Genomic DNA, 25,500 nt, shown 5'->3' on the forward strand with positions numbered 1-25,500 from the left:
CCCTGTACATGCAGGATCACCCCCCCCTCTTCGGGTTACCCATTACCGCACTCTCCTAGTCATCTTCGGCAGCGACCTCGTCGCCGTCCATCCAGATCTCGTGGCCGTCCCCCTCCCACACGGCCCAGCTCGCGAGGAAGCCCAGCACCGCCACGCCCGAAAGCCCCCACCACACGGCGCCGACGACGCCGTTGGCCAGTCCCTGCCCGTACAGATACCCACACAGCACCGGCCCGATCGTCCGCGCCGCGCTGCTCACGCTCTGGCCCATACCATGCACCGTCCCCAGCACGCTCGGGTGCGGCGTGCAGTTGTTGATCAGAATCGTCTGTCCCGGCAGCGCGAACGTCCGGCCCAGCACGTGGAGCAGCAGAACCCCGACGATGGCGAGCCAGATGGCGGGGCCGCCCTTGGGGCCCGGCGGTGGCGCGGCGTCCGTGGTCGGCACGACGGCGAGGTAGGGCACGAGGAAGTACGTCAGCGGGAAGAAGTAGAGGAAGAGCCGCCACGCGCGGACGGTGCCCAGGCGCGCCGAGAGGCGCGGGTAGACGAAGAGCTGCAGGTTGATGCCGATGACGCCGAGGATCGCCATGGCCATGCCGACGGACTGTGGCGGCATGCCGAGGCCGCCGGAGAAGCGGAAGGGCAGATGGGACGGCGCGGCGGAGGTCGGGGTCGACAGGAAGACGAACCAGAGGGCGTTGAAGGTGCCGACGTGGAAGGAGAGCAGGAAGTGGGCGGCGAAGGTCATGACGACGTTGCGGGTGAAGATGCGGCGGAAGGGCAGGCGATGACGGTACCGCGGGCGGGGCTTCTGCTTCGGCGCGGCCTCGTGCGACATCTCGACGTCGACGTCGGTGGCGCTTGCAGAGCCGGAGTGCAGCAGCGGCGTTTGCGCCGCGTCATCGCCGGTGTTGCCGTGGAGGCGACGGCCCCGCACGCGCGCGAGGAACCGCCGGACGAGAGACGAGATGCGCGCACCGACGCGGGAGCCCATGTCCGGCCCCTCCTCGCGCAGCGCCTCGTGAGTCTCATCGAGGCACAGCCAGACAGACAGCGCGGCGCAGGAGAGGAAGACGGCGTTGAGGAGATTGGGCGTGGCGTAGGGGTACTTCTTGAAGAATTCCACGTCACCGAAGAGGGAGGGGTAGCTGCTCGCCGGGTCCGAGAGGATACCGCCGAGGATGGGGCCAATGATGACGCCGATGTTGAACATCATCGGTAGGAGGATGAAGGCGCGGGCCTGGAACTTCTTTTCCCGGACGATCTCGCTGATCCTGTCGGGTGGTGTTAGCCACTCTGGAACAACCAAAAAGAAGAAGAAGAAGAAGAAGAAGAAAAAAGACGTACATTGTCCTCACAACGCCGACATTGCCGTTCGTCGCGCCGCCGATGGACCGGAACACGACGGCCTGCGCAAACGACTGCGAGAAGCCGAAGCCTAGGCACGCGAAGCAGGTGCCCAGCAGGCCGATCATGATGACCGTCTTGCGACCAAAGCGCTTTGAGTCGGCGAGGCGGCCCCAAACCATGGCGGTGATGAACTGCGCCGCGGTGAAGGAGGCATGGAGGATGCCGGCCTGGCTCGAGATGACCGAGTCCGGGAGGCTGGGGTCGAACGACTTGAGCTGGTAGAACATGTAGGACTGGGGCGTGATGTGTTAGTGGGTTGCTCGTCCTTGACAGTTGAACGGATAGGTCTCATGAAAGGTGCGGACGAGCCGTGGGATATTGCTACGAACCTGTAGAGACGTCTGCACTAGAGGCTCACTCAGCCTCGTCAGCGCGATGACTACCAACTGCTGCTTCTTCGGCAGGTCGCGCCACGCCACCGGCTTGGGCTTGTCCGGCTTCACGGGCGGCGGCGGCAGAAGTGCGGAACTGGAGAGCGGCGCGTTGGCGACCCCGACGTCGGCCATCAGGGTCCCGTCCGCCCTGTTCAGCATGGGCGTGTCCTCGTCCGCGTCATCGTCGTCGTCCGAGTAGCCGTCATCGTAGTCTTCGCGCTCGGCATCCGTGTCCTCGTCGGGACGCTGCAGCACCGGCACATCCTCTGTGCGCGTCGAAGACATGACAAGGGAGCCCGCAGGTGTGCGTTTTGCGCGTCTCACTGGGCCTCAACTGTTCCAAGAAAACGTATCCCGCGTCCAGGTAGAGAGTCGAGATAACCATGGACAATGAAGACAGTTGGGTATATTGACAAGCGAGACCTGAGAGACTCGACGCTGTTGGCCGCAAAACAAATGGTTGCAAGTCAGAGAGTTGCCGACAATATGATTGAAGAGGTGAAGTGGAAATGAATACATGGAAAAGAACCGCCAAGGCGACGTCTGGCTAAATGCCGACGGGCCGGGGGCGGGTCCACGCCGTGGCAGAGATACCAGGAGTCGAGCGCCACAGAACTGACCTTTGCTCGTTCCTCAGAAAGGTCACACGTATACAAGGGGCGAGCATGCACACAAGAGTCGGTCTGCCGCGTGCCGCTTCCAAATCTGCGCCGTCGAGGAGAAGCAACTCGCTCTTTTTGGCGCTCGCGCGTGGCCGCAATATTTCAGAGCGCTTGACGTGGGCATGTCGCAACACAGGCCGATCCCGGCGCCGGGACCGAGTATTGCAGTTCTTTGTTATGTACTCCTCATCTCACGGTGCGCCGAGCCCGGTCGGGATAAGTAACGGCGGAGCTTAATAAGCTTCGGTCGCACATCATCTTCAACTGGAAAGTCTATTCTCGGAAAACCAAAACGACGGCTCTGTGATAACCTATGGGGACAAGAGTACCCAATACTAGATGAAAACTAGGACATGAAATGCTGGTAGCGGTATTTTTGAGAGACCCACCAAATATCAAGGACGCTGAAGTCGCCATTGCCGAGTCGGTGCCGAGCGCAGCCATTTCGTCCGACCTCGCTGCAAGGTCAGCTTTTAAGACCGATAGACGTCGCAGATCGTGTTTGTGTAAGGGCGATGGAAATTTGTCAAAACATGAATAGCCGGATCGTCATTCAACCGCTCGTTTCGTAGCCATACATCAGCATTCAGATACATTATATGTACATACGCTCAAACTAGAAAGCAAGAGGACCAAATCCAACACCGACGCTCATTGTCTGTCGTCCAGTTTCGTTTTCCCTCCCGCGAAACGCCAAAGAATGCAGAGCATACCGGTTCCATCCAGGACATCTGTCTACATCATACCATTTCCCGGGGCTGATGCGGTGATCCCAAATCGTTGTTTCGGTAGTCCCGGCTGCGGCTCCGCTCCTTAGTCGGCTGCACAGGATTCGCGACCATGCTCGTCAGGCCGATAGTCTGATTTTGGTGAGAAGGGGGCTGGTAGGCTGGTGGAGCACCGCCATCGTAGGCATAGCCGCCCTGTGTGGGTACTTGACGCCACGGCTCCGGGTTGTAGCCGCCCCGCGCCTGGTTGCCGAACTTGAGGGGCACCCGGCCGCGGACCCACTTGCCGCCGAAGGTGAAGAAGAGCGAGACGAGGAGCATGAGGATGATGAGGGCTGCAAGGAAGTAGTTGAACTTGCGGTTGAGCGCAAAAGAGAAGCCACTACTGCTGTTAGATGGGTCCGGCCGATTGCCCATTGGAGTAAAGAGGGGGGGGGGAGGGGACTCACAGGAAGGCATTGAAAGTGCCGAGGGCGACAATAATGCGCCCGAGCCAGACGTGGACTGTCTTGTAGGGGGTTGTCTGCTGCGTCTTCTTGTGCTTCTGATGGTGCAAGAAGCCGATGGCGAATTGCGCCAGCAGGAAGGCAACGACAATGAAGCCGATGATCTGGTGGGCGGATTTGAAGCCACGAGACTATTTTCCACAATTAGCATTCTCCCATCATCACGCAGAAGAGCGGGTACCTACACGAGAGTACCAGAAACTAGTCAGAACCCCGAGAACGAAGCCGACAAGGACAATGAGCAACGCAACGCCCTGGTTGAGGGCGTGCCATCGGACCATGTTACCAAAGCGCAAAAGAACCGCACCAAAGGGGACAAGGAAGACCAGGGCGCCAACCATCAGGATGGCGTGGAAGATGGACTTGAAGTCCCTCCGGCCGTCGTCGGCAGAGACCTGATTGGTGCCTTCGTTGACAGAGTCCTCCTTGAGGACAGGGGCGTCGGCGGGGCCAATGGTCCGCTTCATGTTGATTGTGAAGCGTCCAAACTCCTCGTGGAACTTGACGGATGCGTCCCTCTGGTTGGAAAAGAAGCCCCCCTTGGGACCGACGGCGTAGACAGCCTTTTGGTTCTCGTTGGAGACGTCGACCCATCCTCCGGGCCAGCTTCTGCAATGGTCGGTGCATCGGGCGCTGAAGAACATGGAGCCGTTGAAGACACCGGTGCCGGGCAGAGCGTCCCACTTCATGTGGTCGTAGTATGTGGGCTCGTAGTTTCCGTAGGCAACGCGGGGCGAGAAGGTGACGCCGTTGCCGGACTCGTTGCGGTAGATCATGAAAATCAAGCTGTTCTGCATGCGATCCGAGCCGATGCCGATGGCGGCCCAGGAGCGGTCGATGGGGGCGCGCAAAGTAATGAAGACATCCTCGCCACTGTTTTCGGGGACTGTGAAGCCGAAGGCGACGTTGTTCTCGGGAGCGACGAAGGTGGACTGTCCAAAATCGGGCGCGTCGGAGTTTTGGGCAAATGAGGGAGTCGCGAATATGGCTGCAGGAAGAAGAGGACGTCAGTGGGGGGTGGTTCTCGACACCTAGGTCAACGTGTTGACCACGGGCGTGGGCAGCATCTTCAATAAGGTGTTTGCTGTGCCTCACTGATTCGAGGTGGTTGGAGACAAACCCCTCGTCATCGCCAGGTTGGCGCAAACCACCCAACAAGGGGGCGCACAAAGACGCAGCTAGGGCCACTCACCTGCAGCAAGGGCGGCGCGTCCAAGTTTGGAGAACAGCATGGTCGCGATTTTGGGTGGTTTCGTGGCGGCGGATACGCCTGGATATCTGGGTCACAATCTGGTCGTTGTGTTGGACCGACAAGATGGATGTGATGGGGGAGAAAAGGAAAAGAGAGAAAAGAAAACCCCCAGGTAGGGAGAAAACCGTTGCGAAGCCAGGGAAGAGAGGGAGGGAGCGAACAAGCAAGCAAGAAACGCAAATTACTGCTCGATTGAGCGTGGCAGGCCTTTTTCGTCTCAGAAGGCGACGTCAGGGAAGGTACCTACTTACCTGGTGGCACTTGGCGAACGAACGACGTACTTGGCCGCAACAACAATACAGGCAGGTAGGTCTTGGCAGCAATTAGGAAAGTACAGACAGTCTGTCTATATCTGTACCTAGGTATCCGTACTGATAGGTAGGTAGTACGGATACCATACCTATTAAGTTAAATTAACTGCAACACCGCACTGCCGAGATGCGAAGCAGGTACATACGTTGTACTGTACAGTAATCCTTTCTCCCTCCTTCCCTTGCGGCTCTCTTCCTCTTCTCTCCCTTATCCATCCCCTCCCCCCCTTCTCTCTCTCCCTCTCCCTCTCCTTCTCCCTCTTTACCCGCTAAACGCCACCGTCTCAAGACGCCCACCCGGCCCCCCACCACAGAGTCAGTCTAGTTACCTACTTCTCGCTGGGTACAGCACTTAGGTATGCTTGATTGACCTGCGTAATCTCATCTCAAGCACTACCCCGGCAACCTTTTGGCAGATCAGGCACAGTGGAGCCATATCGGCGGGGCATGTCGACACCAATCCCCAGGGGGGCTATGCCGCTAGCGAGATGGCCATCTCCGTGTCCAATCATGACGGTCCTTTTACACAAATCCCCTTGCCTCTTCCCCTCCCCTTGGTTCTCTACCGTTGCTTTTTGGGACATTTTACCTTTCTTTGGGACGTCTCCAGCAGCACCCGCAGCTCATAATTCCGCCTCGGTTTTCCCTCGTCAATCGTCACTCTTCTCCCCTTCGGAGAAAATGAGTACGGATACTCCGTAGTCTGGGTGGTATCGCCCACGCGACTGACAGCTGGAGAAGGGCGCCGCTCCACAAATTATCCTTCTCCGGGTTCTCCAGATTTTCTTCTCCAACGACAGTCAGTGCGGTAGGCCAAGCTTTGGATCATCTTTTCTCGCTAATCACCCTCGGGAAAGCGCAAAGGCACGTCCACTTGCTGACTGCTAACCTGCTCTGCCGTCACTGAGATACATATCCAAGGCGGCTCCCTCTCAGAGTCGCAAAGGCTGCTCTGCCACCACTATCGTCGCCTTGTCGGCCTACCGCGCGAGAAAACACTACGTCACCCGTCAGTGAGGGTGCAAGCAAGGACCAGATGGTGGTTGCTGTCTGTTATTTACGATAAGATTCCCCTCTCGTCCGAGGGACTTCCAAGGTTCGGACCGAAGGGCTTGCGTGGCTGCCCCTCAGTTAACGTCACGATACGAGACATCATAAACTCTACAGCATGTGAGACGCCTGCGAGACGCCTGCGGGCTGTGTGTGCGGTAAAGACGGTCGGTATTTTCTAATCAACAGGCACTCTCCAAAATCATCATCAGTCCACACTCTAAGCGATCGGCCGGGGCCGAGTTGGCCTCCAAGTTCGAAATCAACAATAATCCAAGTCGTCACATGCACGTGACGCGGCAAAGAACGGAACTCAGATCGATTTGTCATCGATCGCTTAATTTTGCGACCCTCTTCAGTAGAGCTTGTGCTCGAGCGTCATCTCGCTCTCGGGCTCGAGACCGACGCACGCGCGGAAGATGTTGGTCAGCGCCGCGCGCTGCTTGCTCAGCGCGTTGACGACCGGGGTCCCGGGCGGCGTCAACGGCGCCTTGAGCATGTAGCTCAGGATGCTCAGCACGCTGTGGAAGCCCTTGAAGTCCTTGGTCGCCGCGCCGTCCGTCGACGTCGCCTTCCACTGGATGCGCGTCATCATCTCGGCGACGAGCACGAGGTCGATGATGAGCGGCGACGCCAGCAGCGAGTCCTCGCACACGTTGAACATGGAGATGGTCTGGTGCCCGCCCATGAAGATCTCGGCATAGTACTCGTCGAGCGCGCGCTTGTTGTCGCCCACGGCTGGCATGTACTTGATGACGACAGTGTGGTCTGGGTGCTCGCCCTCCTTGTACAGCACCGAGTTGGCCTCGACCATGTCGTCGACCACGTTGGACTTGGAGATCTCCTTGGATCGGAACTGCTTCTGCGAGCTGAGGTTCTTGCCGTCGTTGTTGCCCAGGTGGTTATAGCTCGCGATGGACGTCAGTTTGATGCCCGCATTGATGAGGAAATCGACGAGCGCCGACTTCATCTTGGTCTGGCCCGACTTGAAGTCGTCGCCGCCAATGAAGGACCCGTGCCTCTCGGCCAGCTCGATGGCGCCCGGCACAAACGTGTTCTGCGGCGACCCGTTGATGAAGGGGACGCCCTCGAGGGTGCAGGCGACGGAGAAGACGGTCGAGGGCGAGACCTCCTCGTGGCCTGCCTCGATGGCCCTGAGCAGGTTGTCAGCGGTGTCGTTGACGCCCGGGATGATGTCGGCGTAGCGCTCCGTGTTCGCGGTCCACTGTACAATGACCTTGTCGAGGCCGTTGGCCTCCTTGAAGTCGCTGTCTCGCGTCAGCAACCTCCTGTCTCTCTCATCACAATGCACGCACACACGAAAGCCTTACCGAATGTCCTTGCGAATCTGCTCGACGTGCGCCGTGCAGGCCTTGCTTCCGGGGATCAGATTGTCGGCCCTGTCCTCCTGGTTGGCGGCGATGAAGTCAGGGTAATAGATGCTCGGCAGCGGCACCATCTCGGCCATCTCCTTCCTGACCTGTGCCTTGAGCGTGGGCTCGAGCACCTGGGCGCGGTCCATGGCGGCAGCCAGGTTCATGCCGCTGATGTCCCAGCCGCCGATGGCGAGGTCATTGGGGTGGACCATGGGCAGCAGGTCATGGAAGGGGATGTTGACGTCCCTCGCCGTGTCGGCGTCGGTGCCCAGCTTGACGGTAGACCCCATGATGACGGAGCCGTAGTAGTTGGCGGCCCGGGCGCCCTCGCGGGTGTCCCACTCGAGGCCGCGGCGGTTGGCGAGGATGCCAGCGGTGACGGTGGTGCCGTTATTGCCGCCCCAGCCGACAAGCATCATGCCGACGCGGGGCACCTTGCGGTCCGTCTTGAACTCGTAGACGGTCTCGGTGGGCGTGGCGATGTACTTGCCGGCGGCGTCCTTGGTGACCTTTGTGGTGCGGTAGGTGTACTTTGACAGGATCTCGGTGTCAGTGTAGACGACGTTGGGGGAATTGACGGTGAAGAGCTCGTGGTGCTGCTGGTTAGTGATAGCGGCGCCGTTGCCGTTGCGGTCGGGGGGGGGTCCATCTCCGTGCGCGGAGCCCGAGTCGACCTCTGCATGGGGAGCCATGGCTTCTTGAGATTTCAGAGGTGGCGCGGGTCGGGGGGGGGGGGGGGGGGTAGAGGCGTGCGGTTTGTTCAGGGTTCAGTTGAAATTTTGGGCTTGCTTGCGTGGTTTGGCAAGATCTCTAGAGATCTTTGGCCGAGTCCGCTGAACCTCCGGGGGAGGCGGAACAGCGGGCTCCTGCGAACGGGTGATGGACCCTGGGCGCGCGTGGGTGTCAGCATTTCTTGTTCCGTTTGTGTGTGTGTGACGCCGCCCGCGGAGGTTCGAAGACGAGGACACGTTGGTGAGGGTGACTTACGAGTTGAGGAGGTTGGAAAACGTCTTGACGACGGGGTGATCGCGACTCGTAAGTGCGATCAGACGAAGGTTTGGGGTTCTGGTAGTGGGTGTGGTTTTGTTGGAGAGTGAGACTATCCTCAATTTCCTTGGCTAGATAGACTTTGTTTCTGGATAGATAAAAGAAGAGAGTAAAGGAAAAGAAAGAAGGGCATTGGGGGGAGGGGAGTATGGTTCAAATAGTTCGTCCAAAGAGACAGTGCCAAGGCCGAAGGGGGGGGAGGGGGTGACCGTTCGGAACACTGGGGATGGGTGAGAAGTCAAACAAGGTACCCAGGCTAGATAGGTAACTAGCCATCTGCGGGACGAAGTGAACCTGGAGCTATGCCACGTCGGAACCCACTAGTCGTCCGTCGTCGTCGTTGGGGGGAGGGGCGGTGAGACGGACGGACGGGTTCGCGTTGCGGAGAGTGACAGGACCACTGGCACGGCTCTGGCGGGTGGTGGGTCCTTGTGCAGCTCGGCTCCCCGGGATGCATGCAAATGCAAATGGCGACAGATGAAGGATCCCAAGGGCCTTTGCTATGCGCGCAGTCGTATGCTGTTTAATCTGGGCGGCAGTGGGGGGGGGAGGGGGGGGGCTCGGAAGGACTCGTGTGCGCCGGGGGCCTTTTGAAGACGTAAGAGAGACGCATACACAGACATTCATATGAAGCGGCCCTGTCACATGCCGCCGTGCCCGACTTTGCCGTGCATCCCCCCTCCCCCCTGCCTTCCCCCCTCCGAGATAGTGATCAATTAGTAGACAGCTCACTCATCGCGAGCGGCGGCCCGGACGAGGAGCACCTGACACGACACATCCTTGCATGCCCGGTTCGAGCACGGCACCTATGGGTCTTGCTTCGGTTCCCAGGCGCTGCGCTGAAGCGCGTGGGTGGCCAGAGGAGGTTGTCCTCGGCCATGGGAATTGGCCTTCAACGTCGTTTAGGTGGGAAGAACCCATTCGAAAGGACACCAGCGAGGAAAGGAGGGGTCAGGCTAGGCTAGGCTGGGCTGGGCTGGGATGGGCTGCCCCAGACGTGCGCGCGTTCGAACCGGCTACCGAAGGAGGGACGGAAGGCGGGATGGAGGAGTAACGCCGTACCGGTGACGGCCGTCCGATAAGCTAATCAGCCTGGTGACCTGGTGCTCGGGCGCTCTACTGCGGTACTGCAAAGGTAGTGTGGTATATAGTATGAAGGCAGTAAGTTGCATGGGAGGGTGATTGGCGTATGGTTGTCTACTTCTCCGTCCGGCCACGTCGGGCCGGCTTCTTCGGTTCGATGTAACGGGATGATCCTTCTCTTCTACGTACGTATTGCCTATGCATCCAACTATGGCGATCCTCCCCAACGAAGATGCATCCCGAGCCGCGAATCGTCTATCCACAATCTTTGCTGCCATCCATCGCCCACCCTTCCACCTCGGCTCTTTTTTTTTTTTTTTTTTCTTCCCCTTTCCGCTCGGCTGCTGCGTTCGCAGCCGCGAAACCCCGTCCCGATTCGATGTGCGAATCGGGCGTCGGGACAGGTTGCCGCCCCGCTAGACACCGGAGAGCGAGATCTCCGCTCGGAGACGGGAAAATCGCCGACGCCGCCGGCTCCCCGGGCGCCAGCCCCGTCCCCATTGATTGCCGTACCGAAATCAATGACTACGAGAAAACAAACCCCCAACAGAAGCTCCTCTATAGTGGTATAAATCAATACCGCAATTCCGACACGAGCTGCTCCGAGCAACCCCCAACCCCTTTGCACATCGTATACCGTCTAACCACCTGCGCCTGACTGGTCTCGGTTGTTTACACGCTGAGTGGAGTGCGATATGTGGTAAGCTTCGCGCCGTCAGTAACATCAGCCCAGTAGTTCTCGGCTTGAGAAATACGGGATTTGATGTGCGCCATCACGTTCAGTCGGCAGGTTTTCCTGCAACTTCCCAATCCATGCTCTCGATGTTCACTTTGTTCGCTGAACATGCGCGCCTCTCCAGGCACGTGTGTAGTTTCCAATGCCATCTCGGCCCAAATGTTGGATGGGCCAGTGTCGCATCCCGCATCGGCCAAGAAGAAATATTCCCAGTCCCAGAGGGGAAACGTCGGACTGCTCGATGGACTCGGGGACCGCAGCTACTAGCCCTGCGACGAGAGCCCTCACGAGATCCCGCTCCCGGTTCCGCAAAGGTCCCAAAACGGACGCGAACCAGGGGTTCTTCGACTCTCTGGGAGATCAGGCATGCCAGACGACGAGCAGAGAGCATTGGTCACTTGGGAAGCTCTCGTCGACGACCTATTTCGAACCCTGACAGACACGGGCCAGGTCGCAAAGATCCTTGCTTCCTGGGACATGAACTGACACCCCAAGGCGTCGCTCGGGTTGCGGACACGCCATTCCAACCGAGAGGCCTCAAAGGATACTGTTGAAGCTACGTTGTCACGCGACCGTGAAGGCGGCCCACACCGCCGATGCCAAGACGGCCGTTGCGGAGATCATGGGCACCGAAGTCGCCCCCCCCCCCCCCCTTCCGGCGCATGTGGGGCTATTGACGACGAGCTTGAAGCGGAGTCCGAGGATGACGTCGCGGCGGGCTTCCAGCTGTGTGCTTATATTGGCGTGACGGAGTCTCTTTACAGCGAAAGGGGTGGCAGAGATCGAAGTCCCTCGGAAGACGTATCAGCAGGTGCCCATCAGAAGGGGGGGGGGGGGGGGGGTTGACGCCCTACAGGAAACTTACACGTCTGGGACGTGAAAACGACTTCTGGATTGTTCTACCTGAGTCTGTGGACGATCTGAAATGGGGGAGCCTTGTTCAAGAACGCCGTCTCGGAAATGGGCTCATGGGAATTCCTGTCGAGACTCGGCGCTGCAAGATTGAAAGTCTTTCCGTTCGCCAGCGTGAACAACAGCGAAACTAAGAGTGGAAATTGGAACAGGGGGGGCCATCGAAGATACAGACAATCACCCATGGCCTCGCCTCGGCGTCTCGTCTCAGGAGGTGGTAAAAAGCACTTGGACTTGCGCAAAATGCTCCTCCGAGTCCTTTTGGGTTCCTACGCGCGCTCTTTCCACGGCAGCTCAAAAGGGCAACATCGGCTGCTGGCCTCATTGGTCAAATTCAGACGCCTTGAGTCGGATTCATTCGGTCAAAAACCGAACTGTCAATCGGCTGGTAGAATTGAGGATTCGAGCGCTCTGTACATCCTCCGAACCTCTTCGCACCCCGAAATGCCGAAGAACACTCGACTGCCACCTGCCCCTCCTGCGTCATAGACCCCTGAGCATATAGAGTTCTTCTAGCCCTCGCCGCCCTTTTGTTGTGGCGAAACAGGCCTGAACGTTTCGATTGACGGATCATCCGGCTTGCAGGGATGGCGAGGGAGAGGGGGGGGGGGGTGTCAAACAGATTTTCCCTCCCGCGGCGATGGCGACTTATCGGCTTGCCGCGAGCTTGTCCCTCTCCCCTCCCGTAAGCCTCGTGGGGAGCCCACACGCGTCCCTGGGATCGGGTCTGGAACGGCCGGCCAGGATAGCAGGAATCAGAGTTTGGGAGGGGGTGCTGTAGTTCGCCCTGGGCTAGTTCGACCATGACGCGGTTCCCGGTGTCCAGGCGAAGTACAGTTAGCTAGCTTACCATCGAAGAACACGCTCCTCCCCTTGTTTGAAAATGAAAAAGATTTTTTTTTTTTTTTAAAAAAAAAAAAAAGAGAGAAAGAGTTGCGGACGCGTTTTGATGGCTCATATGAAGCACACGTTCAAGAACAACCCCCAACTTCATTTCATAAGCAACCGTGCGTGCTTTTTTCGAGTGATCAGCCTGGATACTTTAAGACCGGCAGTGCCTGAATGGATTACATCTAAATGGGCAGAGCTGGTGGGGAACCATCTGTGTAAGTGGTTGAAATGTGCCGTTCCGTCGGCACATGGGTTGTGGTCATTAGAGTTCGGAGGAAGGTTCAGCCTCCGACAGCAAGCACCCAGCCGGCCGGGACCCTCCCTGCTCGGGTGCTCCCTCTCGACTCCCACATTTTCCCGTTGACGAAATCCGCCATTCCGGTTAGGTTTTTCCTATGGCGCGTTTCGCACAAACCTCACTGGGAAGTACCCGAGACAGAGCAGGGGAGTAAGTCACCGCGATAAGGAAGACGAAGAAGAAGAAAAATTTCAAGAACCATAAAGCATCGTTATTTCATCCAGGCACGCCATCTATGCAGTATTACTATACATCAGGAAACCCCCCAAGCGTATCCCCAGGATATCACGTAAAAGATGAAAAGGAAACAAAATGATGAGAGCGAGCGAAGCAGCTGGTGATGCTAGACTCAAATCACCATACCCCCTATGACAGTCCGGCACGCCATGCCCCTGGCAGGCGGCGAGCTATCAAAGGGAGGTCGAGAAGAAAAAAGAAGGAAAATGTTGATTTCCTTGTTGCCTGGTAATGCCGTACTACTCCCCCGATGCCCTGCCAAAGTGCGGTGAGCACCTTAGGCCTTGAAAGCGCGTGCCTCGCGTGTCTCGGTGCGCTTGCGAAGGTTGAACTCAATGGCACGCTTGCGGGCGGTCGCCGACTGAGTGAAGGCGACGGAGCCGCCGAACGGGCCGGCGAGGGCGGCGTTGCGAAGACGGGCGACGCAGACGTTGCTGGCGCCGCCGACGTTGGCCTGGCATGTCATGCCGGCGGGCATCTTGATGGCGACGGGGAAGTCCATGGTGGAGGCGCCCGAGAGGCCGCCGAAACCGATACCGGGGACGTTCTGGGTGACCTCGGCCTTCTTGAAGGCGCTGGGATCGGTACCGCCCGAGGTGGCGTCGACGTCAGCCAGGAGAGGACCGGCACCATCTTGGTTGACCTGGTGGAAGGTCATCTTGAGGGTTCCGTCGTCAGCGGTCGTGGGCAGGCCTCCGCTGGCGGCCATGCCAGTGGCGGCCTTGACGCCGGTCTCGACGGTGCCCTTGGGGGTCTTGGAACCGCCGCCGTTCTGGCGAGCGGCGATGTTGCGACGAGCCATCATTTCCTCGTGGACGGCGCGGGCCTCCTTGGCAGCGGTCGTGTTGCCAGCAGCGCCGTCCATGAAGTTCTGGATCATCGCGGCAGCATCGACGGGACCACCGCCCTGGGTACGGCCGAGCGCGGAAGCCCTGTTGGTGCCCAACTCGCGGTCACGGATGATGGAGGTGTCGGCCTCGGAGCCACAGCGGGGAGACGCGCAATCGCGAGGTGTGCCGTCGATCACTGGGATGTATTAGTGAAGGCCTGAGCCGACGAGGCGGGGGGGGGCTTACAAGAGAGACCGGGAAGGTTGACGCCGTTAGCGCCCTGAACGCTGTCGATGACACCGTGGGCGAGGACGTTGGTGGCAGCGAAAGCCGCGAAGAGGATGGTGGAGCTGTACTTCATTTAGGCGGTTGGAAAGATGGGTGAAAGTTGATACAGAACTTGAAAAGCTGTGCGATTGCTAGGATTCGAAGGCCGTGAAAAGGAGCTCCAGGCTCGTGTCGGAAAGAGAGGCAGATGATGAAAAAGGCTAAAGGAGAAGATGAGATGCTGATGAGAGACAAAGAAGGGGAGAACTTAACGGACATGCAGGCGACTCTTATACAAGTCGTCGATACTCTGGATGGCAGGACTTAGACGACTTTGAAGACAACTGATGGGTCTTGGCAAACGATCGGGCCTAGTCCCCAAGACCAGGGCTTGCAGCCATTATGCTCCTGAGTGAATCATCCTGTTGCCCCCTTCCCACGAAAGATCAGTTGAAGCATCGATCTGACGACCAGACAACGCATGTTGTGGGCGTGAGCAAAACGACCGTTGCGAAGATGCGATTGGTTCACCACCGTTTCGAAGAGGGCGGCGGCGGGCCGGGTGAGGGAAACGCCACGCCTGGAGTCAGCCCGAGGGTGGGTTCTTCGGAAAAGAGTGCGAGTATACAATGTAGGCCTTGCGTGAACCAGACACTGGCGATCTAAGCTCCGATTGGTAGATCATTGAAAACGGCCATCGTGGGGGAGCGGCTCAGCTCCCTCTCAGGTACTAGGGCCAGCCTTGTCTCCGGTTTTTAAGGGGCTCACCGTCGATACCGGTGATGATATCGTCGGACAAGGTTTGGCGACAGGGGCGTTCCTGAGGGCAGGGGCCATCCCATCTCCACCTACAGAATCTTGTGGAACAGCACTAGGATCACATCGATCGTCAAACGTGAGGTGTGTGAGGTTGTTGGTCGGTGCAGACGAGCTTGGTTCCACTAAGCGGCTGATTGATACTGCAAGAGGGTGAGACAGGACAAAACCACCAGGATATTCGTGAATGGAATGTCTCCGCTCGTATCCAAGAACTCACGGAACGCAATTGAGTGACCCTGATGGTGTCTCCATTCTCCGCTAGTGGAATAACGGCAAGGCCATTCATCCCCTTTTGGGGGTGTAAGGGCTGCGGGCCTCTCGACACGACGATCTCAAGAAGCCGAGACGGCGGCAAATTTCTCCATGGTAAAGTTTGACTGCACTTTTGCCATGTGTCCTACTCCTTACTCCTTACGGATGCTTCATAGCAAGAGGCTCATAATAATCTTAGACCCGTTGTTGAAATGCACGAGAGACGCGGACCACGGCTGACATGGCTTGGCAAAAGCAGCAGGCGGGATGAAAGGTCAGCGACCCTACGTCGTCCCGAGTCGCGTCGTAACAAGCCTTCGACAAGGCGGTTGACAGTCCTTGGCGAAATCCTGGGCATCGGAGAACAAAACTCGGGCTTCGGAGGCCTTCCCACGTTTCGTCGCTACGCGCACGGTTGTTTGGCCCCTTCGCAGCTCTAAATACGAAAATAGTGGGTGGCCCGGCGAGGCGGCCGAGGGAAGAGGAAAGAGAGGATCTGCCGGCGATTCCGCTCCAAGAAGCAAGCTTAACCAAAACGGGGTATGCTGATCCTCGGGTGTCTTGTCCTGAGGGCTGTACAGAGAGAGACCACTAAGCCCCCTCCCTTCCGCGACCAGGTGAGGCGGATTCTGCAGCTTCGATGGGCCGCAACCAGAGTTCGTTTTTTCGGATGATCCCCGATTTTTTGACTTGGGGTGTTCAATCTGTTGTCTCAGGAATTTGTCACCATAGCATGCCCAACGGGATGCAAGACATTTCTGCCATGTTAGCTGCGCCATAGGCAGGTTCCATCCTCGCGTTCGACTTCAAGAGAAAGACGGCTTTTCTTCGCAGATGAATAGTGCAGAAGCCGATGGTGATCGAAGCGAAGCCAGAGGTAGGCAAGATGATAGGTTTATGATATCATGTCGGGAGTCTCACAGGTGAGGTCCAAGGCCAAATCATCCACTCAAACCGGCCTGCAGTGCTGCACGAGTAAGCCAAGTAACCACCTGTCCAGTTTCGCTGCGGTCAAGGTAGTCAGGGATCCTGTCCAAAACACTGTCTGGGGGTGTAAGGACCGAACACCGCATCCTAGCTATGAGGCAGAGAAGCGTCACTACCCATGTGAGACGTCTTTCAACCGCACAACACTCTCCATCGATCTGATTGCAACGCAGAGAACTGCGGCAGCGCGTTTATCGCTAAACAAGCGGGACGATATCAGTTCAACCGTTGCCGGGGTATGGTCTAGACGACCCGAGGTTTAGCTTTCAGAGTCGCATGTTGTGCCTTCACCAGAAGAAGACCGAGTTGCTGCGATATTGAATAGTCAAACGAGACGGAATATGTGCATTCAAAGGATGATGTGCGCCGATCCGGCAGATTTCCCGACGATTGCTTGGTGCTAGTCGCAGCGTGGAGCTACCAACAGGTTTCCGGATGAAGCGAGGATAAGCTGGACGGAAACTATTTGTGAAGATGAGCTGGGGAAGAAGGGCTCGGTTGGCCTTTCCCAAGTCGAATGCACCCCGAAGCGAAGTGTAGCTTTGGATGATGACGGATGTTGTTGTCGTGATGGAGAGTTGTAGTGATGCGCAGGTCTGTCTCTCTCCCAACCCTCGTGACATTGAGTTTTGGAGAAGGATGACATTTATTTCCAACATCTGAAAAGGGCAGGAGCAGTTGCAGGTGGCACCCGACCAGTTGCTGCCCAGATAGAATCACGGCTCCTGGGCGACTAATCGTTTTGAAGGCAAGTGCGACTAGATAACTGCCGGTACCTACCTAGCATCCAAGTACATATGCAATTGGTTGACTGCTAGCGCCTTTTCTGTCCTCTGCATCCATCTGCCGGTTCCTGATGACCGGCCACCAGGTGGCAACGCCTTTTGCGACCGTCATTCGTCAACGTCCCTTGTTTCACTTTGAACATCTCTAGCGGCCGGCTTCCTTCACTTCTTCACCTCAACCAACCCGACTCCTCTCGCATCACAGTCCCCTGACAATATCTGGTGTGGCGCATGATCTTCGACGCGCCCAAGACTCCCGAGGAACCTATCACCGTTGGTTGAGAGGAAGCCCATAAGGGCTTGGCATATCAAGCAGTACTACCTACATCCTAGCGTCAGAGATCAATAAGTCTCGCCTTTTAACCTCGTGGATAAGAAACAAGTGTTTTTGTGCCTGATGCTGCTTGGAAAGCCTGACGACCCGACAAATGAGGCGAGGCCGCCTGCTTAGACAGCAATTTCACGTCCGCCACAGTCGCTTTTCTATCACATCTCCCACCTGCGGTCCAATCGTCCAACCACGAGACGCTGCCCCAATGACAAAGGGGCAAGGGGTCTTGGCTACCATCGCTCACATGCTGCATGTTTCCATTACGAGGGGTCACTCGCCCCTGGGCCAACGAATATTGCCAGCAAAATCGGCATAGTGACTCCCCAACATTTCTCGTCCAAGATGCACACGGCTGCTCGATCGCACACATGATTCGTTAGTTCGGCCTATATGTCACTTTAAACTATAAACAGGTTCCCGGCAGCTGTAAGCTGGGCGGCTTTCTCTCCATCTAGTTATATAGTTGCTCTTTTCGCTGCTGCGCTCGTCAAGATGATACCCGTGCCTGCCATCCCATCGCCCCTGACCGTTCCTTGCCATGTTGCGAGCTGCTCGTTTTGTGTCCGTATTGGCGGGCATCGCCGCCGCTTGTTGCAACGGGAATGATGCCCTCTGCGAGAAGAAGTATTCCGACGTGACCTTCGTTGGATCCCACAACAGCGCCTTTGTCGGCATCACGCCCGCCCATAACCAATATGTATCGGTGACGGACCAGCTCGACATGGGCGTGCGGTTTCTCCAGGCCCAGACCCAGAATAAAAACGGCCAAATCCAGATGTGCCACACGACTTGCGTCTTGCTGGATTCGGGATCGCTATCCGAGTACCTCGGGGATATCACCTCTTGGATCGAGGCCCATCCGCGAGATGTGGTCACCTTACTTCTCACCAATATCGATGCGATGCCCGTCACGCAGTTTGGCGACACGTTCAGAGACACGGGTCTGGAAAAGTACGTCTTCAGGCCCAAGGAGAAGGTGGCCCTCGACCAGTGGCCGACGCTCCAGGAACTCATCGATGATGGCACGAGACTGGTTGTGTTCATGGGTAATTTGTGTTCCTGTGCCTTCGAGACTCATCAAGTTGCGGGCTGACGGTGACAGACTATCACTCCGACACGAGCAAGGTGGACTACATCCTCGACGAGTTCCAGTACTACTGGGAGACGCCGTTTGGCGAGACCAACGCAGACTTTCCAAATTGCAACATCGACCGGCCGCAGGGTGTCGACCCCAACGGCTACATGTACCTGGTCAACCACTTTCTCAACATTGAGCTGTTCGCGGGCATCAAGATCCCGGACCAATTCAATGCGCCAAAGACGAACTCGTTGCAGTCCATCGACAAGCAGGTCAACTTGTGCAGAGGGAAGTGGGGACGGACACCGAACGTCGTTCTGGTAAGTCGACCCATTTTCCAATACCGAGCTAAGAGCGTCAGCTCGGATGGGTCATCTTTGGGGAGCTGACCTGAAGGGAACAAAAGCTTGACTGGATCGACATCGGCGAAGCGATCAAGGCACAGAACCAATACAACGCCTGAGAAGTTGCCTTCCATACACGGAATGCGGTAGGGACACGACACGTTATCTCAAAAATAGAGATAGCTATTCCTTCCTGTAAAGGCGAGAGGCGCAGGCATCCAGCGGTGCCAAGAGAAGGGTGATAGGTCAGCTGGCCCTGCGGCCACGATCCGCGGGTTTCCGCCGCGAGAAAGTCACACTGAAAGGGCTACAGGGACGATTCCGGGCCGAGAAATGAATATGCTGTTCGCCTAATGTAAGGCAGGGATAAACAGCTGAGTAGATCGGGTGTGAGCGAAGCCACTCTTCGGTGACCCAATCAGGCATAGGGGGGGTTCCTGGCTTTGGCTGACAGCGGACGGGAGTGGGAGCAACTCGCGTGCATTTTTAGTCACCACCCATTAATACCAATACCACCTCAATACCAAGCCTTTTTATGGCAGCCTGCTCTCTTCTTCCGTTGTCGCTACTCTCCCACTTTGCTGCGCATTCATAACCGTCGTATCGCGTGCCCGTACTTTATCCCTTGGATATATAGCCATGGCTCAAAACTCATAACGACGACTCGTCCAAGAGTCTTATCCCGCCATCTTGCCATTCAATAACGACATTTGGCGCATCAGACTCCCCATAGCCCCTCAAATGCGCGGCTCGCATCAGCCATCTCATCCTACCGCCATGGAGAAAGCCTGTGCATGGCTTGCTGGCGGTGACTACGAGGACTTTGTTAGGTCTCTCTCCTTTATGGACCCCCGCCTGCGGCAGCGAGACCCCAAGGCCCAGACCCAGCGTATCCCGTTTACAGACGACGGCGCCAGGGTTGTCAAGCTCAGCCTCGAGAACGGCACGTTCGCCAGGACGGCAGAGTTTGACGAGCCCGCCGGTCTAGAAGCGCACTTCCGCAGTACGGCGTCGCTGCGCGGCCGGCGGGATATCTACGTCGTGGAGGGACTCGGTCCAGGCTTCGCCGGCGTGCTCGGCGAGCGCTTCTCGCTCCACCCGTCATTCTTTGTGGAGCACGAGCGCGTCGTCGTGCATAGCCTCAACTGGATGGGCGAGAGCGATGGCGTACAGCTGCCGTCTGTCATCCAGAGCCGGGGCCACCTGGAGATGAAGTACTATGAGGTCGTGGCGTTTGACAGGAAGCCGACAAGCTTCCGCTGGGTGTGTGCTGCTACCGGCAGACACATCGGGGTATCTCGTGACTTCAAATGGGACAACTCGCCTGATGAGGTGGGGAATTATTTGAATGTGGGTGTTGTCAGGAGGAAGTGCGGTGTGTGGTCGAGAAGGACTGAAGGAGGTGGTTGGGACTGTGAGCAATCCCCATCCCGAGTCTTTGCCCATTGGCTAATGGTCTCCAGGTCTCGTGCTCTGTGACCCTCCAGTGAAAAGCGTCCGGACGGGGGACGAATACAAAAGGGAGTATCCTGTCAAGGCCTGCCCTTACCAAGGCGGCTATCTCGACTTCGTCCCCGAAGAGGAGCAGATCCGTGTTGCCAGAGAAGGCCGCTACTGCGGGCCTCCGCGGATCTCGATGCTCGAGGATCTCTCCTTCTACCTCGAAACCCACTCCCGGCTGGTGGACATTGCGGAGCCCGAGTCGGTCAACGTCTTTGTCAAGAAGATTGTTGCCTCGCACTTCCTCAAGCAGAGCGAACACCTGCGTGCAACCCTCTCGGCGGTGCAGCGCGGCCTCACGCGCAAGCAGGACCTCGCCAAGATGCCGATGAACAAGGTCGAGGCCCTCTGGAGCGACATGCAGGGCTGGGAGCGGCGGACGGGGGAGTACCTCGAGGACCTCGAGGGCATTATGCTCCAACTCGGCATCCCGCTCTCGCACCCGGTGCCGCCGGCACTGGTTAACATGCCGCCAGCGCGGCCCGGCGCGCTCACGGCCGAGACCATTGCGTGGCAGGACTGCACGGCCGACTTCCAGTTTCTCTACCTCCGGTTCCGGGAGCTGCGGCACCGCACGGAGACGCTCAACGCGGCGGTGACGGGACTGGCGAGCATCACGGGGAACAGGCAGGGGTACAAGGAGCAGCAGCGGAGCATCCGCGAGGCCAAAAGCACCAAGGCGGTGACGCTTCTGGGGCTGGTGTTCGTCCCGCTGGCGTACACGTGCTCGTTGTTTGGGATGGAGGTTCCGTACGGCCCGGGAGGCGAGTATTTCTGGATCTACTTCGTCACGTCGGCGCCGCTGATCCTGGTGGTATTGCTGGGGTACTACATCCTGGATTTTGGTTACAATGATGATGGCAGAGCTTGGTCTGTGGTTACATTTAACAAGTCTATCAATGAAAGGCTATACAGATTGAAGCGTCAGGATACCGAAGAAATTATCCGGGATACGAGTAGAATAGAGATGTCAAAGTTAGAAGCGTGCCAGTAGACTCAGTATAAGTACACTGAAGCTACAGCTGTTTAGTGACTAAGGAGCTGTGTCGATAAGAGCTGTTGTGGTGCGGGCCCGCGTCGGTTAAGTGCTGCTTATCGGCGTGTTTAGTGGCGTCGCGGTGCGCGATAAGCTTCCGCCCCGCCGTATCTGAACACCAACACGTCGCGTCTACCAGACGCGTCAAAGAGCTCTTAATTGACCTGCACTCCACCGTTCACCTCTCAACTCTGCCTCAACATCCTTCACGTAGTATTGGCACTCTCAGTGACCATTAACCTTGGACCAACTCTTTCTACTCCTTTCATGTTTTGATACCCATCGTTGTTCCTGTTTTTTCTTAATTATAACCCACAATGGCTTCAGAAAACCCAGCGCCGCGCTCACCCAGTGCAAGCCCAGCGCCAGAGATGATGCTCTCACCGAAATCACGAATCGAGGCCCGTCTGGCTGCCCTCGACACAAGTTCCGAGGATGACGAGCCCAAGCAGGCCGGCCGCAAGAGCAAATCACCTCCGGCGCGTATCCAGGACAGCGACTCGGAAGAAGAAGTCTTCTACCGCCCCAGAGGACGCCTCGCCGCCCAGCTTCAGGGCGGCACTCAACCAGCAGATTCAGACGACGAACCCGAGACCTTCCTCGACCGTATTCAGAAACGACTAGGATCTTCTGGCGAAGACGAGGAACAAGACGCAGAGGATACAGCCATGGGAGATGTAGAAGACGAAGACGACGTTCCCGTAGCACCACGAAGGCTGCAAAGGAAGCCCGTTAGAGAAACCACACCACCGCCAACCCAGAACCCCGTGGCGCAGTCTAGTCCTGGACTCTTCGTGTCTCCCGACCACCAATCACCGATAAAGTCTGCCAACTTGGCAGCGGCCGACGACGGCTCCGACTCCGACGCGTCGCTCCCCTCGTTGACCAAGAGCGCCAGATTCCAGGCCCTCGTTGAGCGCAAGCGACAAGAGAGACTGGCCCGTGAGGCGGAAGAGGAGAAGAAGCGCGCCGAGCGCATGGAGCGACAGCAGACCACCAACGTCGACCTCTTTGACGACGACGACGCCGGTAATGTCTCCGACACCGACGATGAGGACGGCAGGAAGCTTAGCCAAGCCGCAAGGCCAGCAAGGAAGGCTGGCAAGAAGGCCGTTGAAGAGATGCAGCGCGAGACGCAGCGCATGGCGCGTAACATGCAGCTTGCTCACGAGGCCAAGACGAGAAAGAAGTTCACAAAAGCAGACTTCCTCCAGCGCTTCAACTTCGGAGCCTTGGCGAAGTCCGACCCCAAGACTTCGAGCTCGAGCCGTCCGACTACGCCGATCTCGGCTCACCAGACCGACGCCGAAATGAAGGACCCCGAGACACCCCCTAGTTCTCCGCCCATTGCGAACAACATGTCTCCTGCCAAGGTCCAGGAAACTACAGCCGCCGTTCCACTGCCCGGTGCCTCTGATCCTGATGAGTTCTCCCTTGACGATCTTTTCGAGGCATCGCGGAGACTAGACAAGGGAAAAGAAACGGCCGTTGCGTCTCCCCAACAGACCCTCGGCAAAGACGGCAAGTCTAAACGCCGTGTCCGTATCAAATTGCCTACCATTTCAGCAAACCAAGCATTCATCGACCTTGACGACGACGACGGCAATGATTTGGAGATTACTGGCGGGAAGAAAAGCAAGCTTGACGCCTTGTTCAGCAGGGTTCCTGACAGAAAAGCCAAGGAATCAAATTCTCTTCATGCCCTGCGCCGCCTCGCTCAAGTCGGTTCACCCACCAAGGAGAGGAAGCGAAAGTACGAGAAGCCTACCATCACGGTTGGCCAGCTACAACTCAACTTGCAGCAACGAGCGCGCCAGCAAGCCAAGATTGAGCGCGAGAAGCGTCTAGAGTACCTCAAGTCGAAGGGTATCGTTATCCAGACTGCAGAAGAACGCGAACGCGAGATGCAGGAGGTTGAGGATATTGTCACCCGGGCTAGGAGAGAAGCCGAGGAGATTATGGAGCGTGAGCGTCAAGCCGCCAAGAAAGAAAAGAAGGAAAAGAGGAAGAACGGGGAGCTTGACGCCTGGGATGACAGTGACGACGAGGAGTACGAAGCCTCCGATGAGGAAGCGGAAGGAGGTGCTGCAGTAGAACTCGAGCTCTCTGGTTCTGAAGACGAGGAGGCCGAAGATGACGACGCTTCTGACGCGGAGGTTGAAGGCGTCGCTCTGTTCGACGACGAGGCCGACGACGATAACTCGGAGCACCCTGAAGCTGATGTCGAAGCTCCTATGAAGGATGACAACGAGTCCGATGACGACTTGGGCCTCCCCACAAGAAACACCCGTCGCTCGAAGAAGTCCCAGGTCATTTCCGACGATGAGGATGAGGACAGGGTCGAGGCGACGCCCAGACCAAAGACTGCGACTCAGCGCTCGCCTATTGCACCCAACACCAAGTCGCCTGCTGTCCCTACTTCAGTCCTGCGTTCTGCAAAGAAGACCTTCATCCCTGGACTTCCCGTCACGGGAGCAGCTGGGCTAGGCCTCACCCAGATCTTTGCTGGCACTATGGACGACAGCCAAGAAGCTCCTGGCACCGCGTTCTCTCAGTCGCCTATGCCGGACTTCGATAGCCTCCCTGACTCCAATCTCATTGGCCTCACTCAACGGCATGACAGCATGATCCTCGACAGCCAGATCGGTGACACGCAGAGAGCTGAGACGCAGCAGGACTCTGCGGAGGGCGTGCACCTTCACTTTTCCCAGTCCCAGGTCCATGCTTTCGATAGTCTAGTGCGCGACGAGGGGTCTACTCAGATCTCGATCGACGCTACTCAGGACAATGGTCCGCAAAACTACACGCCTCTGAGACAACGCTTCGTCGAGCCTCCTATGTCCACTGTTGGAACTGTGGTTCTCGATAACGAAGCGGAAGCCGACTCGGTACAGGACTCGCCTCTCGTTCGTAGAGGTAAACTGCGCCGTAAGATTGACGTCGCGGCTGCGGTTGGTCATGATGAGGACGAGGACCCCAGAGCCAGTCCCGAGATGGACGAATTCGGCTTTAGGACAACTGCCTTTAACGTCATGAAGGAGGCTGTTGAAAAGCAGAAGAAGCTCAGAAAAGCGGAGGACTACAACCGCAAGAAGAGCAAGGCCAAGGAGATGGTCGAGGACCAGGCCGAGGAGTCTGAAGACGAATATGCCGGTCTGGGAGGCGTAGACGGCGAGGACAGCGATGATGACGATGCTGCCTCTGTCAAGGAAATGATTGACGACGAGGGCGGTATGACTGCTGACGATGAGCGCAAGCTCGCTGCTCTTTATGCGTAAGTGAACATACAGCTACATATACAAGCCGTCATACTAACGACTCCTAGCGAGCGTGAGCGTGCAAACGATGAGAAGATGGTAGACAAGCTGTTCCACGACGTCACAACGGGCATGCTCCGCCGCAAGCGCGGCGCTGACTACGACCTCTCAGATTCGGATGATGATGGTGAGGCCCGAAGGCGGCTGAAGCGCCGTCAGTTCCAGAAGATGCAACAGGCCCTCTTCACCGATGAGCGCATCAAGAAGATTGCCGAGAAGCCTGGCAACCAGGCCTTCCTCCGCACTCTCGAGGACCGCGACAGCGACGAAGAGATGGATTTCCTCGACTTCGCGCCGGAGCCGATGGAGACGGAGGACTCTCAGTCTCAAGAGCAACAGCAACAAACGGTGCCGGACAGCCAGCCCACGGCGCAGCGACAGCCTGTCGGCACCGACGCGGCCAACAGGCCGCCCGCCAACATGCGCAGGACCAAGGACGGTAAGAGACCCGCCACCCTAGGCGAGATCCGCGAGTCCGTATCGAGCCTGCTCGAGGACATGAACGAGGTCATCCCAGCGACGGATCCATATTCGGACAGTGAGCCTGATGACGAGGATGCCCGACCGTCGTCGTCACGGAGCAATAAGGAGAACCACTCCCCAGGCAAGAACCCTCGCCGCACCGGGTTCCGCCACCAGGTCGTCGACCGGCTCACCCTCAAACGCCAGTCCTCGTCCACGATGTCCACGACATCCGCCGCCGTCGCTTTCGCGATGCCCAACGCTACCGCGCCTTTAGGCGGCAGCTTCAAGACCCCGACGCTGCTCCGACGCGCGACGACCAACTCCTCGGTCCTGAGCTCGCAAGGCAGCGGCGCAGGCGGTGCGTCGGGCGTCGCGCCCTCGGCCTTTTCCTCCCGCGGCGGGGGCGGTGGCGGCTTCGGCGATGACGGCAAGATCAAGAAGAATGCGAGCAAGCGGTCCGGCGTTAGCGCACTGGCGAGAGAGAACGAGCGCCGCGCGGCGGTCCAGGAGAGCGAGAAGCGCCGGGAGGCGAAGAAGTGGAAGGGCGCGGAGAGGCGGCACCAGGCCGTCAACGGCCTCTTTGGGGCGGGCAAATTTGAGTGAGTAAACGGCC

At 57.7% G+C, this 25,500-nt stretch overlaps 7 protein-coding genes across 7 annotated transcripts; 3 read left to right on the top strand and 4 right to left on the bottom strand.

Annotated features, from left to right (window-relative positions):
- Positions 1-55: 55 nt before the first annotated feature.
- Positions 56-2,072, bottom strand: GLRG_03320 (major facilitator superfamily transporter; the record flags this gene model as incomplete). Its single annotated transcript, XM_008094005.1, has 3 exons — positions 56-1,277; positions 1,351-1,646; positions 1,743-2,072. 3 exons carry the CDS (start codon positions 2,070-2,072, stop codon positions 56-58), a joined length of 1,848 nt encoding a protein of 615 aa, XP_008092196.1.
- Positions 2,073-3,189: 1,117 nt separating this feature from the next.
- Positions 3,190-4,915, bottom strand: GLRG_03321 (uncharacterized protein; the record flags this gene model as incomplete). The annotated part of the gene is made up of 4 exons (XM_008094006.1): positions 3,190-3,559; positions 3,627-3,814; positions 3,869-4,671; positions 4,876-4,915. The coding sequence occupies 4 exons, from the start codon at positions 4,913-4,915 to the stop codon at positions 3,190-3,192; spliced, it is 1,401 nt and encodes a 466-aa protein (XP_008092197.1).
- A 1,736-nt stretch (positions 4,916-6,651) lies between these two features.
- On the bottom strand, positions 6,652-8,364 carry GLRG_03322 (myo-inositol-1-phosphate synthase; the record flags this gene model as incomplete). The annotated part of the gene is made up of 2 exons (XM_008094007.1): positions 6,652-7,564; positions 7,628-8,364. The coding sequence occupies 2 exons, from the start codon at positions 8,362-8,364 to the stop codon at positions 6,652-6,654; spliced, it is 1,650 nt and encodes a 549-aa protein (XP_008092198.1).
- A 4,789-nt stretch (positions 8,365-13,153) lies between these two features.
- GLRG_03323 (uncharacterized protein) lies at positions 13,154-14,067 on the bottom strand (the record flags this gene model as incomplete). Its single annotated transcript, XM_008094008.1, has 2 exons — positions 13,154-13,902; positions 13,953-14,067. 2 exons carry the CDS (start codon positions 14,065-14,067, stop codon positions 13,154-13,156), a joined length of 864 nt encoding a protein of 287 aa, XP_008092199.1.
- A 3,618-nt stretch (positions 14,068-17,685) lies between these two features.
- Positions 17,686-18,688, top strand: GLRG_03324 (uncharacterized protein; the record flags this gene model as incomplete). The annotated part of the gene is made up of 3 exons (XM_008094009.1): positions 17,686-18,193; positions 18,250-18,545; positions 18,632-18,688. 3 exons carry the CDS (start codon positions 17,686-17,688, stop codon positions 18,686-18,688), a joined length of 861 nt encoding a protein of 286 aa, XP_008092200.1.
- Positions 18,689-19,346: 658 nt separating this feature from the next.
- Positions 19,347-21,063, top strand: GLRG_03325 (uncharacterized protein; the record flags this gene model as incomplete). Its single annotated transcript, XM_008094010.1, has 2 exons — positions 19,347-19,983; positions 20,033-21,063. 2 exons carry the CDS (start codon positions 19,347-19,349, stop codon positions 21,061-21,063), a joined length of 1,668 nt encoding a protein of 555 aa, XP_008092201.1.
- A 359-nt stretch (positions 21,064-21,422) lies between these two features.
- On the top strand, positions 21,423-25,490 carry GLRG_03326 (MRC1-like domain-containing protein; the record flags this gene model as incomplete). Its single annotated transcript, XM_008094011.1, has 2 exons — positions 21,423-24,379; positions 24,431-25,490. 2 exons carry the CDS (start codon positions 21,423-21,425, stop codon positions 25,488-25,490), a joined length of 4,017 nt encoding a protein of 1,338 aa, XP_008092202.1.
- Positions 25,491-25,500: the final 10 nt, after the last annotated feature.

This window comes from Colletotrichum graminicola, assembly GCF_000149035.1.
Source record: "Colletotrichum graminicola M1.001 genomic scaffold supercont1.10, whole genome shotgun sequence".
Lineage (NCBI taxonomy): Eukaryota > Fungi > Ascomycota > Sordariomycetes > Glomerellales > Glomerellaceae > Colletotrichum > Colletotrichum graminicola.